At 44.8% G+C, this 17,010-nt stretch overlaps 1 protein-coding gene across 3 annotated transcripts in view; it reads right to left on the minus strand.

Moving 5' to 3' along the window:
* Positions 1 to 17,010, minus strand: part of cux2b (cut-like homeobox 2b) — an 84,804-nt gene that overhangs the window by 48,860 nt on the left and 18,934 nt on the right. For 2 of the 3 annotated variants that reach the window (XM_038703468.1, XM_038703470.1), the window contains exon 2: positions 2,034 to 2,144. In XM_038703468.1, coding sequence (XP_038559396.1) covers positions 2,034 to 2,144 — 111 coding nt within the window. Of the gene's footprint in view, positions 1 to 2,033; positions 2,145 to 2,316; positions 2,457 to 17,010 lie in introns of those variants that run through there. The other variant, XM_038703469.1, reaches the window with a different exon arrangement.

Below are 17,010 nucleotides of genomic sequence, written 5' to 3' on the forward strand. Positions count from 1 at the left end.
TGTTAATGGATTCTCTCCGTAGCTCCTCTTACACTGCATGTGTGTGTGAGTGAGGTATGTTGTTGTGGGGTGTGGGTATTAGTGGTTAAACCTAAAGGGTTTGAGTGGGCATGTTTGAAAAGTGGGGCTTTCCAGTAGCTTGCGTTAGAGCTCAGAGATCCAGACTTGTGTGAGCTCACACAGCCTCAGGTAAGGGGATTGTACTGCCAGTGGTGACAGCCTGATCCTGTCTTAAACGCCTGTATTATACTGACAAGATTACAGCACTACACTACACAGGCTACTCAGGCTGAGATAGGCAGGCAGCATAGCCACAGCAAATAGCCTGAGGGCTCATTTATAAAATATAAAAATATTCTCTTTGATTTCAGCTTAGATGTCAATGGATAATCATTTCAAAGAAGATGATAAAAAAGGACAAAATCATATATGTATAATGCATAGATTTTGTTTTTCATCAATTCAGCTCAGTCCACCTTAATTGCCATTTTGCCTTACAAGTAAGGTAAAGCAGAAGAAAATGAAAAATAACAGTGATGCACAGCAAAAAAAAATTAAAAATAAAATCCCCAATGTGATACTAAATATTGGTTGTGTACATGTAATGTTGCTGCAACAGTAGCAATAAAAAGTTAGCATATTAATTGATCAATTGCAGTTGTCAGGTACATAAAAATGTTAACTGGGGTGACAGAAGCAATGATGTTGCTAGTAAAAGACCTTCTCAGTTAAGTTCAGCATGAACGTCTGTGTTTAGTCCTGCTCAGGGAGGGAGAGTACAAATGGATAAAGCTCTAACTAGCACAACTTGCACGTCTACTGCATTAGATCAATCTGCCATTTATGTATGTTTTTGGAGTGTTTGAATGTTATGCATTGCTGGCCAGGTGGAGGGGTGTGTAAAGAGGTTGTGGAGAAACCAGTTTTTCAAGTCTTAAAACAGTATTCACATGCCCATGTATACATTGGAAGAGTTACAGGTTGTTATAATTGCCCCCCCCCCTGTTCATTCTGGCCACAAAGAGGTGCCTTTCTGAAGAGATGCCGATGTACGTGAATGGGAGAAAAATCCATTCTGTGCTAATGTGCATTCTGAAGTTCAGCTGACAAATGAAGCGGGTATCCCTCTTTGTGTTTTCACAAATTGCATTTCTTTTCTAAGCTGCATCATAGGGAAAGAAACACATAGCGGGAATTTTGTACCAAAAACACTCATTTGGCTAACTCAGACTGCTGAAGCCTCATATTAACTTGGGATGAACTTTAGAATACATTTTGGCAAAGAACGAGGACTGTGGATTTTGTGCTTCATCTCTTTAACTGGAATAACTTAAGAATGGGATTTCTCTTTCTTTTCGGCCAATACAATTACAGAAATCAAGGACTCTTTCAATGTGTATATGGGCTTGTGAGCATTGTTTTAATACAGACTTAAAAAAGACTAATCCATCCTATTTCCATTTCACTTTTCTTTGTACTAATTTTCTTCTGTTTGTCTTCAATAAAAATATTTTTGAAAAAGCAGCACAAAAAGTCTGTTTGTAATAGTCATGTCGGGCTGCTGCAGTGCAGGGTGTTTAGTCAGAGTCCTGTTACTTACGGGTTTGGCGAGACACCTGTTCATCTTACATCACAGAAATTTGGAGAAAGTCAGTATTAGCTGCCAGTTCTGACTCCAATATGTGATTTTTCATCTTGAGTTGAAAGTAAGCAGCAAAGTTGTGTGCTTACCTTTTGTAAATGAGCCCCCTGGCCTCTCTTCACACTCAGCCAGAGGCTAACATTACTGCAAGGCCTCAGCATTTAAATATTAACTGAGCTACTGGAGGGGGGGGGGCTTACCCTGACTTCTCACAAGTGTTGTGCACTGTTAATATATACTAACGCAGATTTTTACAAAAGAAATAAATTATTCCCTGTACAAAAGGTATATGCGGGGGCTCGAGCAGCTGCTGTGACGCAGACAGAAGAAGATGAGGAAAATGACACATAGAGCTGAGAGAATAGGGAGGGGGTGAGGGTGCTAGACTCACCTCGGGGACATTTCTCTTGAACTCCCTGCTCAGCTCTACCAGGTGCTTGTGGGAATGTTCGCTCTCCTCTTGTCGACCAGCCAGCTCCGACGCCACAGAGTTTAGCTCCCTCTACAAACACACAAAAGAGAGAGTAACGGTGAGAGGAAGAGAGTGGAGTGAGACGGCACTTTAGGGAGCCTGCCAACGCTCATCCAGTAAAGCTTAGAGTGTACATAAATAAAAATACACTGCTGAATATTAACAATGTAATCCTTCATGATCTCACAGCAGTAATACTTACAGCTAGCCCTGGCCCATAAATAATTAAGCCAAAATAAATCCAATGCCTACAGTAGCAGAAGGCCTTTTAGATAATCAGTATTTGAAATAATCAATATGCTTGCAACGGCTATAGAGCGCCAGTGAGGGAGTGGGGCGAGAGGGAGGGGATAGAGAGAGAGAGAGGGGAGGGGATAGAGAGAGAGAGAGAGAGAGGGAGAGAGAAAGAAAGTGTATGTGTGTGTGTGTTGGGGGGTGGAGAGTCACGTGTAGAGAGCCAATAACCTGACAAACAAATAGAGCCTCTTCCTGAAATGAAAGGCTGTTTTTTAAGCCCGGCCAAGACCTGATTCAAACATACAAACGCCTCGCTTGCTGTCGTAATTACCACAGGTCAGATCTATTTTCAGCCTCTTTTCAATCTCTCTCCCATCGCCTGCACCGATCTTTATATTGATCCCGCACAGATTTTCAATACGTGACAGCAGTCTCCATAGCTTTAACCAAATTACCCTTTCGCTTCAACAACAGTCCTCATCGCTATTCCATTAACGTCTGTGCACATTGGTTCTTTACATGTCTGTGTTATATGAAATGAGAGCTCCACCCCGACAACACGTCTGATCCACTATTCAAAGCTGTCTGTGTAGCAGGCCCTTCATCAGAACCTTGCATTCATGCTGGACTCAGCTGCACCACATGCCATCCGCAAATCCAATATTATCGATCAGTCATCCAATTCCCGGCTCTTTCAGCAAACAGAAAGAAAAAAAAAACAGATTTAAACTCCACTCTCCGGTACTGAGCAGTGCTGGAACAGACAACTGTCCATTCACCTCCTATTCATTTTGACTGTGATTCACAGTAATTGATGAGGATCTTCTCTTGTAACTGCTGGGTTACAATATAAAAGTGGAGTAGGGGATTCAATTACCACTGTGATTTTATATATGACGCCGGGAAATTAAATTGACTGTGTTTTAATTAATCTGCAGTCTTACTTAAAGGCAATTTAATAAATCATCACACAAAGAAAAAAAAAAAGATAGAAAATGGAAGGGTGAAACTTCACCAGCGCTGGCCTCGTGGGATGGCGGGAGCCTGTCGGTCAGAGAAATAGGCCGTTAATTGAAGGGCTGCTGGTTCAAGTCCCTGGATTGACAAGACAGAAAGTGGCTATAGAAGGACAAGTGTTCAGTCTGAGCTGATATGCTACACTTGCCAAGTGTCCTTGAGCAAGGCACCTGGCTTATATATACAGTGGGGAGAACAAGTATTTGATACACTGCTGATTTTGCAGGTTTTCCTACTTACAAAGCATGTAGAGGTCTGGAATTTTTATCATAGGTAAACTTCAACTGTGAGAGACGGAATCTAAAACAAAAATCCAGAAAATCACATTTTATTGCATGACATAAGTATTTGATCACCTACCAACCAGTAAGAATTCGGGCTCTCACAGACCTGTTAGTTCTTCTTTAAGAAGCCCTCCTGTTCTCCACTCATTACCTGTATTAACTGCACCTGTTTGAACTCGTTACCTGTATAAAAGACACCTGTCCACACACTCAGTCAAACAGACTCCAACCTCTCCACATTGGCCAAGACCAGAGAGCTGTGTAAGGACATCAGGGATAAAACTGTAGACCTGCACAAGGCTGGGATGGGCTACAGGACAATAGGCAAGCAGCTTGGTGAGAAGGCAACAACTGTTGGCGCAATTATTAGAAAATGGAAGAAGTTCAAGATGACGGTCAATCTCCCTCAGTCTGGGGTTCCATGCAAGATCTCACCTCGTGGGGCATCAGTGATCATGAGGAAGGTGAGGGATCAGCCCAGAACCACACGGCAGGACCTGGTCAATGACCTGAAGAGGGCTGGGACCACAGTCTCAAAGAAAACCATTAGTAACACACTACGCTGTCATGGATTAAAATCCTGCGGCGCACGCAAGGTCCCCCTGCTCAAGCCAGCGCATGTCCAGGCCCGTCTGAAGTTTGCAAATGACCATCTGGATGTTCCAGAGGAGGAAAGGGAGAAGGTCATGTGGTCCGATGAGACAAAAATAGAGCTTTATGGTCTAAACTCCACTCGTCGTGTTTGGAGGAAGAAGGGCCTGGAGTGGCCTAGCCAGTCTCCAGACCTGAACCCAATAGAAAATCTTTGGAGGGAGCTGAAAGTCCGTATTGCCCAGCGACAGCCCCGAAACCTGAAGGATCTGGAGAAGGTCTGTATGGAGGAGTGGGCAAAAATCCCTGCTACAGTGTGTGCAAACCTGGTCAAGAACTACAGGAAATGTATGATCTCTGTAATTTAAGTTCTGCTTCTCTGATGTATCAAATACTTATGTCATGCGATAAAATGTGATTTTCTGGATTTTTGTTTTAGATTCCGTCTCTCACAGTTGAAGTGTCCTATATGATAAAAATTACAGACCTCTACATGCTTTGTAAGTAGGAAAAGCTGCAAAATCAGCAGTGTATCAAATACTTGTTCGCCCCACTGTATAAATGTTTGTTGTGACACTGCAGCTTGCAAGCCTTGTGGACATTTCATCGTGACAAGCTTGTCACTGTGTCGGCCAAGTAATGCATTTCTACTGGCAACAATGGATTAATAAAGTTCAGAGAAATGACACCTTGCCAACAAGTCTTCTAAGTGACACAATAAGTCATTTGTCATTGCCATGCAGAAAGAGCATCTGAGTGTTTTCTGATCTGGCACCCATCAGCAGGATGACATTATATGTCCGTGCATTACCAAACTAGCTGGTAAAGGTTAGGGAAACATTGTGGTAAGAGACTGCATGTGTCTTGTCATATTTCCTATTTGGAACAAAGACAGACCATACATCGGGTTACCATGACTGCTCCTCTCGTTTAAAAATCACAAGTTCTATGCTTAGAAAGTATCCAAATGTTAAAGGATAATTTCATTTAGCGGGGAAATTTGTCATTCCTGGTAAATCATACTGTCACTGAAAAAGGCCATGGCTGTACAGGATAAGGCGACAGGACTTTATAAATTCCTTTTAGTCCTTACAGTCCATCTGGGATGAGCCTTCCTGGAGATTATAGAGTGGGCTTTCAGAAGCTGGCCAACCTCCACTAGATTCAAATGGCCCCAGACCAGCTAATCTTGCCAAGAGAAAATTCCTGTAGAAGTGACTTTGAGTGGATTTTATAAGTACTTAAGATATAACAGTGTGGTGATTCTAAGTCCGCCAGTGCTTCAATGGCCTCGGCGTAGAGCTGGGTTCACTTTATATTGCAGCTCGGCTGATGAGAATGGTGAATACTCATGCTGTATGCAAGCCAAACAGTGCTATCATAATGGCATGGTTATTTTGAAAGCAACCCCACAGTTTCTAGACCATTACGAGGGAGGGGAGCCTGGGCAACAGCCCATCAAATGAAACCTACTGTCTGTCTTTCTGGAAAGAAGTGAAGCAGAACAGACTGTTTGCTACTTTGGTTGTCTTGCCCAGATTGATGATGGGAGGAACTCCACAATGTAGTGTTTCGCTATGCCATCTTAGGAGACAAACGATACTGAAGAAGATTTTTCCTCAGCTTCTTAATCAGTTGTGATGCATTTCAACCTACAACCAGGGCATCTTTGAGATCCCTGATAAAATTCACTTATCTCCCTCCATTATGTTGAGATGCATCCTTCATGAAATCATTTGCATCAACATGTAGATGTTTCTGATGTCTTGAACACTTAAAATGGGGAAACGACAAGTTCAAATCGCTGTGCAAAGACAGGTTTCTCGGTATTCATTTGACAGGTTTTAAAAAAGACGATTGGGACCAAGTTTTCAGTATGTGGCAGGCGGGTCAATACAGAGCTCCTGTCATTAAGCCTCTGCCAGTCAAACATCCAGCCATAATTGATGAGTTTCCCCTGGGGAGGGCGGAGCTGTCATTGGGGCTGGAGGGACTAGAAAGAGGGATTTTGAACATGGAACCAGTCCTGGTGTGCTCAAGTCAGTCTGTGAGGGGAAAGCAATCTGGTGACTTCTGACTCAAAAACAAAGACCAAGAAACAAGAAGCTTATTGGCTTTAACAGGATAGACCGCCTATTGGCAGTCAGTAAATGCACTTGAAGCTCAGTTAACTGCTGAACACCAGGGGGAAAAAAGCTGTAAAACCATCACTCACATGTCCTTTGGCTTACAATAGGCTCTGCCCTTCTGACATTGACCATAGATTGACCCTATCAGCATCTGTAGTGGAGCCCTCGCATGATCTGACAGGCAGACGCATGTACTGCATTAAGAGGTCTCAGGTTTACGCAAGTGTGTTGCAACAAAGACTGCAGGGAGTGGTCCCTTCAGACTCTATTGGGTGAGGGATAAACCAGGCAAGAAAAATGGAGGCCAGTGGTGGCAACAAATCTGTAAAAAGACAAAGCACTGAGGACAATGACATAAGCTGGCTGTCAAGTATGTTATATTTCATTTAAATGATGGGAGGAAAGTTACGTCTATTGCAAGCAACAGCGTAAACAGAGGGTAAAAAGACAATGCTCTTGACAAAAATCAGAGCAGAGATGTACTGTAACAATCTGTGCAAGTACGAATGTTTTAGGCAGAATGCGAGGCTCGCTAATGTATTGTGTCGGAGTAGATTTGACATTGATTCATTAAACCTAGCTCGTCTTGATTACATCTGTAGTGGTAAGCTATTTTCTGGCCTTTCACAAAGACAACCCATGGTGGAAAATGTTGACAACTGGGAAAAAAACTACCAAGGTACTGCAATGAGGTAGACTGAGTCAAAATCACTATTGTGTGCACTGGGCTTGGACAGCACAAATTAAAGAGGAAAAAAATAGGTTGGAGAGAGAGGGGAAAATGCAGATGGGGTATTATTTTTCTTTTTGTATCCCATCTAATTGCAATCATAGGCAGATGTCTGAAAGTGTGACAGCATCAGCAGAATTGCTGCTGAGAGCACAGAATCTTTGTCTAAAAATAATCAGACATTCTGTGTGCTGCTGTTTGTTATAATGGTAATCGATGCTGGAGGCTTTGAATTCCATCAATTTATAGATCCACTCTGTTCTGCCTGGTGACTGTACTGCCTCACAACCCCCACTGCATACGCACACCGACGCAAACACACACTCACACTCACACAGACACAAACTTGCACGCAAGGTCTCGCACCAAAAGAGCGGGTAGGCACACATGCGTGTACAGAGACACATGTGCGCTGACATCTGCACACGGGGGCTGCAGCAAGGCAGAGCAGGGACCACTGTGTGATTAAGATAAGTGTAGTTTCCTTTCGTACATTCCTTGTCGCCTCCCATTCACTGTGAAGCCCAAGATCGTCCGTAGCTGCCTCAGATTAGCCCCGCATCTCAGACGCCACATTTGAGAGAGGGGACTGATCAATAAATCAAATCACCACAATCAATGGCCCCAATCACTGCTGTCTAGTCTGGCCTCAACATTATTACTGGCAATCCCCCCAGCCACTGAGGTGGGAGGGGGGCGCTTTGGTGGTGGGGGTGGAGCGGTGCGGGGAAGAGCTCACATTGGCGCCTGTCCATATGAAAGATCCAACATGAACTCTTATCTGGCCTCCTTGGGCTGAATATCAGTTAACGGCAGAACAGGCAGTGTGTGCGTGTTTGGGTGTGTGTGTGTGTGTGTGTGTGTTTTTGGACCGTCCAGGCAGAGGGAGCCGGGCGGGAGGAGCCTCTGACCTCCATGACACGGCACTAGGAACGTGAGCTGAGCACGCAGCCTCTGACAGGGAAGCACTGGGGGGGCTGCTATCGCCTGGCATCTCCCTCCATCTGTTTACCGCCGACTGCTGCTCCTTCACTTTTACTCGCCATCAGCTTGGCTAGAGCTGCTCCAATTCACACCACCGCCACACTGATTTTAGAACACATCACACTTAGCTCAAATACTATTTGCATATAATTCGGGGAGTTTGTTTTAAAGTGCTGCGAGTGTCAGATGGGTCCAGTTTACCCGGTGACGTTTCAGAAAAGGTCAGCTGCAAGGTATGTTGTCATTCGCTAAAAAAACAGACGACAAAAATGTCACCTAAACAAGGTTGTGACTGTTTAAATGCTAGGGTAGCCATTGTACTACTCTTTAGATTGCACCACTTGGGTTAAACCCTAAGGCAGTGTTTCCCAATCCTGACTCTTGACCCCATAAGGTAGACTTTGGGAAATACGCTTATTAAGTTAGATGTCAGATGTAGATGTTAGAGTCTCATTTAAGGCAAGGAAGCAAATACATGTATTTTCCCAAATGTCAAACAATTCCTTAAAAATGAAGCAAGTGTGACCCACGGTCTGTGGTCTGCCAAAGGCTCATGATCGCTTCAACTGAAGTTAATTCAATACACAAAATGCAAAAATGAAATGTGATATTTAATGCAATTTATTTTTTGTCTCATGACCTGTCGGATTTCTCTTACCCAGGTTGGGAATCTCTGCCCTACAGATGACCTTTCACATTCTGCAGCTGTCCACTCTGCAGCAGCAATACAGACTGCCCAGCGCAGAAATATGTAGGTAGCGTATAGATCGCGAGGACTTACCAACGAGGAAAATCACATTTAATTTTGACACCTCTCTAAACTCTGGACTGGTAAGTCTGATAAATCATCCAAAATAATTAATCCCCAGTCAGTCAGGCTGTCTTCAAACGGCAGGCTAAATCTTACAAAAGGAAGGAGAAGCGTGTGAGCGTTACAACCATCAGCAAAAGGTGTGACTGGTGTTGTCAGCCATTATTCGTCATACCCTGCTTCATTTAGAGAGTTTTTTGGCGCCTGATGCACCAGAGCACAGCCTACTTGTCAACACTTCTCTCTCTTTAATTCCAACACGCACACTTGGACACACATGCACACACACGTTTTCTTATTTCTCACTGATAGACTGGTAACACATCTTAGTATGATCAGGGAGGCTCTAATTCCGTTTATTGTCAAGTCTTATTCAAAATAGTATCAAGAGGTATCATGAAAACATCTTATTACAGCCCTTTCAAACTATCCTGTATCCACTCTCAATCCAATGAATAACTTTAAATGTCCGCCAATTAGAAACTTCAAATTACAATCTATGACTGAATGCTCCAAACGAAGGCCAATTACAACACCTTATTTATCATCATTAAGGCCGACCATTGTTCTGCTCTTTTCAAACTCTGTGGTTACAATCAGGGTGTCTATTGTCATTGTGTGGTACATGCAGGGTGACTAATTACACAGTCCTATGATTCATTAGCAGACTAGTGGGTTGAAACCTGAGAGAAGACATGATAACCTCAGTCGGCCAAATGATCGGCTCAAACAGAGACGTGAATATGGAGGAGCGACAGGGACGTTTCACAATGGCCAAGAACACGAAAAGCAGTGCCTCAAACAAAAAAAGCTTCCGAACTGAAGTTTTTTGAGGGGGGCTCATAAAAAATTAGGAGCCGAGAGGGTATTGAACTTGAACAATAAAATTGGGGACAAGGCTTGTTTGCCTGTTTCTTTCAAAGTGGGAAAGAGGAGTGCACTGCAGGGGGGGACTTGTTTCTGTGAAGCTTCACCATTGAGGTCAGTTAGTGGGAGAGGAGGAAGGCTCCAAAGATGCAGCCATCACCACAATGGCCCACTTTCACCTGAAACAACGAGCTGGAGCGATGCAACACAGCTAACCTGCGATTGTTTATTCTCTCTTAAGAAATGTCAATCTGTTCGCTCTCAGGTGTGCTGCTCTTCCTCTTGTTTTTGTTGTTTTCTCCCCCCTACTCTCTCCGTTTTCCCATGTCGATTGCTGCGAGATCAAAGCGACGCCGCTGGAAGAATCTGAATATTTCAGGTGTGGAGAGAGGGCTGCGTTTCACACCACCTGCGTAGCGCTGAGAGACAGGTCCCTCCTCTCGCTCAGACTCAGTTAGCGGGGCCCCTGGGGCCCGGCGACATAAACCAGGGCCACCTGTCTGAGAGAGAGGGAACACTCCTTTACCCTCCTTCTCTCCATCACACTTTCATTTTACAGCATTTGAACCAAAAATAAATGAATCTAAATAGAGCGGTGAGAGTGGGAATAAAACCAGTGCTGACAACAAGCAGCTGAGAGCTTTGAGCGCCGTCACAAAGGCTCGAAGATCTGGCAGACGAGTTCTGTTGCCGCAGAATGGGAACAGCCACTTGAAAGGGCAGTTTATACATGAATCACTTTATAATTTGCCCTGTTCTGCAGCAGAAGGTAGCTCTCATATATTAAATGATGAGCCGGGTCAAAAAAATCCCCTGGATTATTTTCTGCCATAACATGGCCTATAGTGTGGAGCAGGTCTGTGAGATGAGTCTCATCACATCATCAGGGCCGCCATTTCTGACCCAAAGCAAATAAAAAGTATCCCTGATGTCCGCAGCCTTAACAGTTTGATGTAGCTGCTCTCCTTGGAGGGATGTGTGCCTTGACATGTGTGCATGTGTAAGCACTTGTGCAAGCGTGTGTGTACCTGCACGTGTGTGTGTGTGTGTGTGTGTGTGTACGTGTGTTCGGAGGGGTGGGGAGGGTAGGGCAGGTTCCACACTACCAGTTCCCAGCCATGTCTCTCAAAAGGGCCGTAAAGTCTTTACAGCAAATTCCTTACATTCATCTGTGTCAGAGCACTCGGCACACATTACGCGTTTACACGGGAGGAAACACAATCTATTTGATGCTACACTGCCCACACGTCCAGAGCCCTCCTCCCCACACTGGAGATTCACAGTGTTTAACTTCCATTTCATATTCTGAACAGGCAGGCAGACAGGCAGGCGAGTGTAGGGAATGGACTCCATCTTGCTGTAAATCAGCGTTTAAACACCCGGCTATATGTAATCCGGAAAGAGTCAACAAGAGGCCCTTGCATTGCTCTGCTCAAGATATTTGTTTTTATTTATTCTGGAATGTGCAATTGATTTTTGTTGTTCCCCCTAATGATGTATGCAAACAGTGAACCGAAAAAAGTCACACTTCATTTTTCCCCCGGCTGCTGCTGGTCCCCGTCTTTTAATATCAGTGGTGCTTATGAGAACAAGTGGAGGTTAATCTAGGGAGCGGGTCAAAGCCAGCCAGCTCTTTGTAAATGTCAGCTGGGAGATCCAGGCCTTTCTTATTACCACCCTAAACCAACAAGGCTGACGGCTCCAAGACGGATGTGTGACTTGGAGGCGTCTTCCCCTCACTTCTCACCACCATCACGGACCAACGGCAGCACAGAGAGCCTTATTAATCAATCGATTTATCGCCATAAATCAGGCCAGACTTTGATTGTATCAGCAAGTCATGCAATCAATCAATTAGTCAGGACCTAGCAGCCCAATTTGCCTAAAGAAAGATGAATGCTCCCCCACATCATCCATTTGGTTGTCCGTTTACCCATCAAACACGGCTGCTGTTGACTCCCAAGCCCAACATGCATCCTTTCATTGATTTCTGCAGATTAAACTTGCAAAGGAATCAAAGGACACTTAACGGACTGGGAATAATTCTGCTATTTTCATTTGTAGTGTAGTGTGCTCTCCTTTGATAGTGTTGCCTCATATCATCAAAACAACGCAGTGAAAACATTAAAATCCAGAATACAGAGCTCTTAGGAGTGATCCAGTGAAGCGACAGCTACAGAAGATAATGCTTAAAAGTAACTGGAACCACTCAGAGACAATTGGAGCACAATGGGACAAATCATGGATTATTATCAGTCAATCCCACCCAGGTTTATATGGCAAGGCAAGGGGGAGCAGTGGGGACTGAGCAAAGGAAACAGCTGGATGAACAAACTGTGGAAAACATATGTATAATGACATATTTGTTTCATATTTTATCCCAACTGTGAATTCCAATCCACATTGTGACACCAGCTGCTTCGGTCCAATGCCTCCCATCTGCAACTCGGTGTCAGGATGTCTCAGAGGACGGGTTGGGAAACTTTGGGGACGACAAAAAACGACAGGAGCAAGTAGAGCACGACAGAGTGGGCTGCCGGTGCTTCTCCCCCAGCGGCAGGTTGGAATGTGGCAGACTGCGGAGCTGCTGTGGAGAGGAAAGAACACCGGGGACTCCCCGGGGAGAACGTCTGTGGTGGGATTAGAGCCCCACCAGACCTGGTTCTGCTTCACACCCTCAGACCCTGCTGTGTTACAGCCAGGGGGCCACCGAGCTATCTGCAGGGGGCTTTACAGTTCTGCCCAATCTCCCCAAGCCTCACCATGTAATTAGAGATAAAGACAGCTACTCAACCTCAATTCTCCTAGCTTCACACAAGGCTGCCCACCCATAGCCCCCAGAGGAACCCCTCAACACTGCCACTACACCAGTACCTGTGTACGCTAGCCAGCTACAAACCCTATCCTCTCCTAACCAAGAGTTCCCCAGACTAAACATGTAATATACTACAAGGTACGGCTCATGATCATGACTGATCGGCGTCCAAATGTGGAGTGTCCTGAAGTTGCTACACCATGATTCACAACGGCAGTATGCTTTTTCTGATGCCCTATTCCATACATTATTTGTGTCGAAGAGGCTTCATATTGTAAATATTCTCAGGTAAACAATAACCACGGTAAATAAGTAATTTTTCTTCATATCTCTCTACTCTAAAACTTCATCTAGGCAAGGCAGGGGGGTTGAATTTAGAGGATAAGGCAGAGGAGGAACTCTCGACTATATTCAAGAAACACAAAATTATACTATGGAGGGATCCATTATTCATCTCAGATACATTTTTCATTTAAGAGTGGGCTGGATATGAGTAATGATGAATGCATCGCCCAGGATGCAATTTGTATGTAAAATAACACAAGATTACAGAATATGTTTTAAGTGCAAATGCAGTTTGTTGCCGTATAAGAAGAAAATGCATTCCTACAAACAGGAATAAGACCTGAGCCCCATGATGTTGCCTCATAAAATCACTTAGCCCATAGCTAGGCCCTTCGCCAGTCCTTATAAAGGGTCACAATGAGAGACTCAAGTGATAAATGAGCCGACTGGAGTAGATTTTCATTCATATAATGTACACTATCTCTTGGCAGGCCATTTGAAAATGTAGGATAAGTAAACCAAATTACTAAGGCTAATTTCAACTTCCATCCAGCTCAACAGCCCATTTCCTTGAAATCCACCCTTCTGCAGTGAACACACAGAGAGCACTTGCAGATGCACTGTTAGATACATGTCTACGCACAAGTGCACACAAACACACCACAGTGTTTCGCTGCCTGCCAGGCATCCACATGTTCCTCTCAGGACTCGCTCTCTCCTCATCAGCTTCACTCGGTGCACACAGTTTCAATTCAGTGCCTCTCAAAGACACACAAAGAGCCTTCCCCTCCATTCACAGTACAAAGACTGAATGCAGCCTCCTAACACAAGACATACCCCACCACAGAGCATGTAATACAACTCATTACTGGGCACGCAGGGTGCAGAGGGCTGTGATGGGAGAGACAAGCACAGCAGGGAGAGAACAGGGGGCCCTTACACCAACATCTCCATTTTTCCTCGCAACTAACGGAGCCCTAAAACCACCCTTAATAACTAAAGCAATCCGATTGATTTTTGGAGGTTCTCTGAAATAAGTGTTGTAACAGTTGGTGGATTTGGTGGGGGGAAAACCAGAAATATTGTTAAGACTTTAGGTGAAAGTGCCACAGAGCCTGCAGGCCCATGGCCATCACTAGTTACACAATGGCTAGCATGCAGAGGTTAAATTAGGTCTGAATTGCAACTTCCCCTCCCGCCTCTCCAAAACTATGGTTGACCCACAAGCAAACTGTGTCCAATCACAAAGAGGCGGGAGGACAGTGTATCTGGGTCAGTCACATTGATCTCCGCCCTTCACTGCATGGCTCTGGGGTCAGGTTTTTGTGTGCTAGGTTTGGTTTGGTGCACGTGGAGTCACGGAGGGGAAGCTGCGTTTGTAAGGTAGGGAGAAGAAGAAGAAGCATGGTGAATCAGCTAATCCACCACTGCACAGCAAAACCACTACCTCGTGAACTCTCCTTAACCTCAGGGCAATCGCATGACCTGAGGCAAAGCATTACAGACATTAAAAAGACATGAACTTCAGAGCATTGGAGTTTCAAGCACGCAATCAATGGGGCCACAGGTGCAAACCTTTTCTGCACTGCCAGTGGAATGCCCTTTTTTTTTTTTTTTTTACCCCTCCCAGGATTACAGTGGAACCTGTTTTTACACTGTGTTCATGTTAATGTCAGCAATAATAAAGACCTGCAGCACAAGAAACAAAAAAAGCGAGCACGAGCTGGAGACAGCTTTTGGAGGTGGGCTGGAAACAGCGCGGGGAGTCAGGAGAGAGGGCAGGATGTGAGGAGTCTGTCAACTTCTCCCTGTCTGCTCCCGTGTTCGCCTCGCTTCAGACTGAGGATAGCAAATGGGCCTAATTCACACAGGCAGTGTGCGAGTGTCTCTGCTGTCTAGCAGCGTGAGCGGGAATTAGATCTATGGTTTGTATCCTTCATCCCTTCCCAGACAGACTTGTTCCGGCTCAGAGGCGCTGCCTAATCCGCACCTCTCTCCCGCTTGCACTCCCGGAAAATGACTTCACACAGCTGCCTCAAACGCCCAACGCAGCAATTCTCGTCTGACTGAACCCCCCCCCCACACACACACACACACACACACACACACACTCAAAAAATGCCTCAGCAGACCTCCCATAGCTCATTTAACATACCAATTCCTCCCCAAAGCCCACCCTACCCCCTCCTAAGAGATGAAAACAGCAAAGAAAACAACTACAGCCCCACTTGATAATTTAAGGGCCCTTTTCTCCGGAGAGCTGTCAAAGTCAGCAGTACAATGGGAGGAATTCAAAGAGAGAGGCGGTACCCTGGTTGGTTTTAGACATCTTTGTGCATCTACCAGGTACAGTAGGACATTCATGAAGCTGCACATGGGTGTTTACGTCACCTGAGGGTGTCATCTGGCCCCTTCACCTCCTCTCTCCCTTCACCCATTTACCCATCCCAGCAAGTGGATGGATGAGAGGTGAATTTTAGTGAACGGCAGTTCACAGTGAGGACTCTGGGAACACAAAGCCAAGTGAGTTCTCCCATTAATACCCAGATGTCGGCCAGGTGGTTTCTTTTAGTTGTTGTGAAGGACACAATCATACTAGATAGACCAGGCTGCTAGATGGCTGCTCCCAGGCACAGTGGCCTATTTTGGTCATGGAGGGTAACTCCAGATAATGGCAGGGCCACTCAGACAAACACTCCAGCCTCGAGGACAGGAAACAGTGAGAGGTCCGCCTTATAAACCAAAGCCTACCTAATGGCTTTCATCTGTTTCATGAATATCCCACCTACCAGCATCGCAATTCTTCACCTGCTTTTGTCCTTCCTCAGAGCTACTATGAAAAGAAAATGCTGCTGCTGCTAAGAAGGTGATTTCCAGATCTTCAAGTGCCATTTTGGATCTCCAGGGAAAGTTAAATTAAGTGTAGAGTATTTCAAGACGGAAAAACCTGTAAAAGCAAAAAGGGGCAAACACTGTCTTCCATGTGCTCAAATTGAAGCATTTATAAGCAGTCAACTGATGCTGCGAGAAATGCAGTGTAGTTCTCAAGAACTCCTTAGGCAGAGATATTACAAGAAAAGGAGAATGATTAAAGCCTAATATGGCATAGTAGAGAGGGGAGAGGAGGTGATTTATCCCTTCACGGCCTTTTGACACTAAATTAAACTGTTGAGTCCATTCCCCCGTGCCAGCTAGTTATCTTTCCAGGCTAATTTAACACTATAATTTACATTCCATATAAAATACATCCTGATGTGGCGCTGTCAAGGCCGTACATCATTTGCAGAGAGTGCTCCAGTTTCAGTGAAAAGGACAGAATTAGATCATATTCATGATGCAATTAAACACTTCAGTGGGAATCGATGTAAAACCGATGAGCCCTGAAAACAATGCATATGGCTGAGAACATTAGAACACATTACCTACCCTTGGATCCCTCGCTCCACAGACGCAATTTAAAATCCTCCACCACTCCACTCTGCGTCTCTCCAGATTCATAACGCACAGCGATAATAAATGAATTTTTCACAAAATTATTCAACTACTAAATTGCCCATGGTAACTGAGTATCAGATGAAAGTGATCTGAATTATTAAGTAGGGAAACTGTTTGTTCTCACCATGGGTGTAATAATAGGCCAAATGAGGAAGAGAAGGGCGCAAGAGGGGCAGGTTACAGTAAAGGGAGATCTCATAATAAACATCAGTGTTGATGTAAAAATGGGAAAACTCTGTCTGCCGCCTGGGCCTCCAGCTGGGTTGATGGTATCGACCAATTTCCCTAGGGCGGTAGTGTGGGTTTTCTTATGGATACAGAGAGGAGAACATTACGAGGCACTGCTGCACATTCTCATGTAAAACTGGCAACAGGCCCTCTGGAGTTGGCAAACCACTGCAACAGCCAGCCAATGTTACACCATCTCACCACATTTTACATAATCAGACAGACAACGCAGGAGACCACACACTCACACCGCTCCACTCCAGATCACATCAACTACCTGTCACACTCCCCTCCACAGCCATCAGACTCACTCTGATTGGCTTAGAGCCACAAATTCACAAAAACTGAAACACCTACTGGGGAGCAAACTACAAAAATACATTATTTCCTAGCCCAATTTGAAGTCTTATTTCCCTTAATTAC

Source organism: Micropterus salmoides, unplaced genomic scaffold (genome assembly GCF_014851395.1).
Source record: "Micropterus salmoides isolate LMB-PRFRI ecotype aquatic unplaced genomic scaffold, ASM1485139v1 Ms_hic_scaffold_7, whole genome shotgun sequence".
Taxonomy (NCBI): Eukaryota; Metazoa; Chordata; class Actinopteri; order Centrarchiformes; family Centrarchidae; genus Micropterus; species Micropterus salmoides.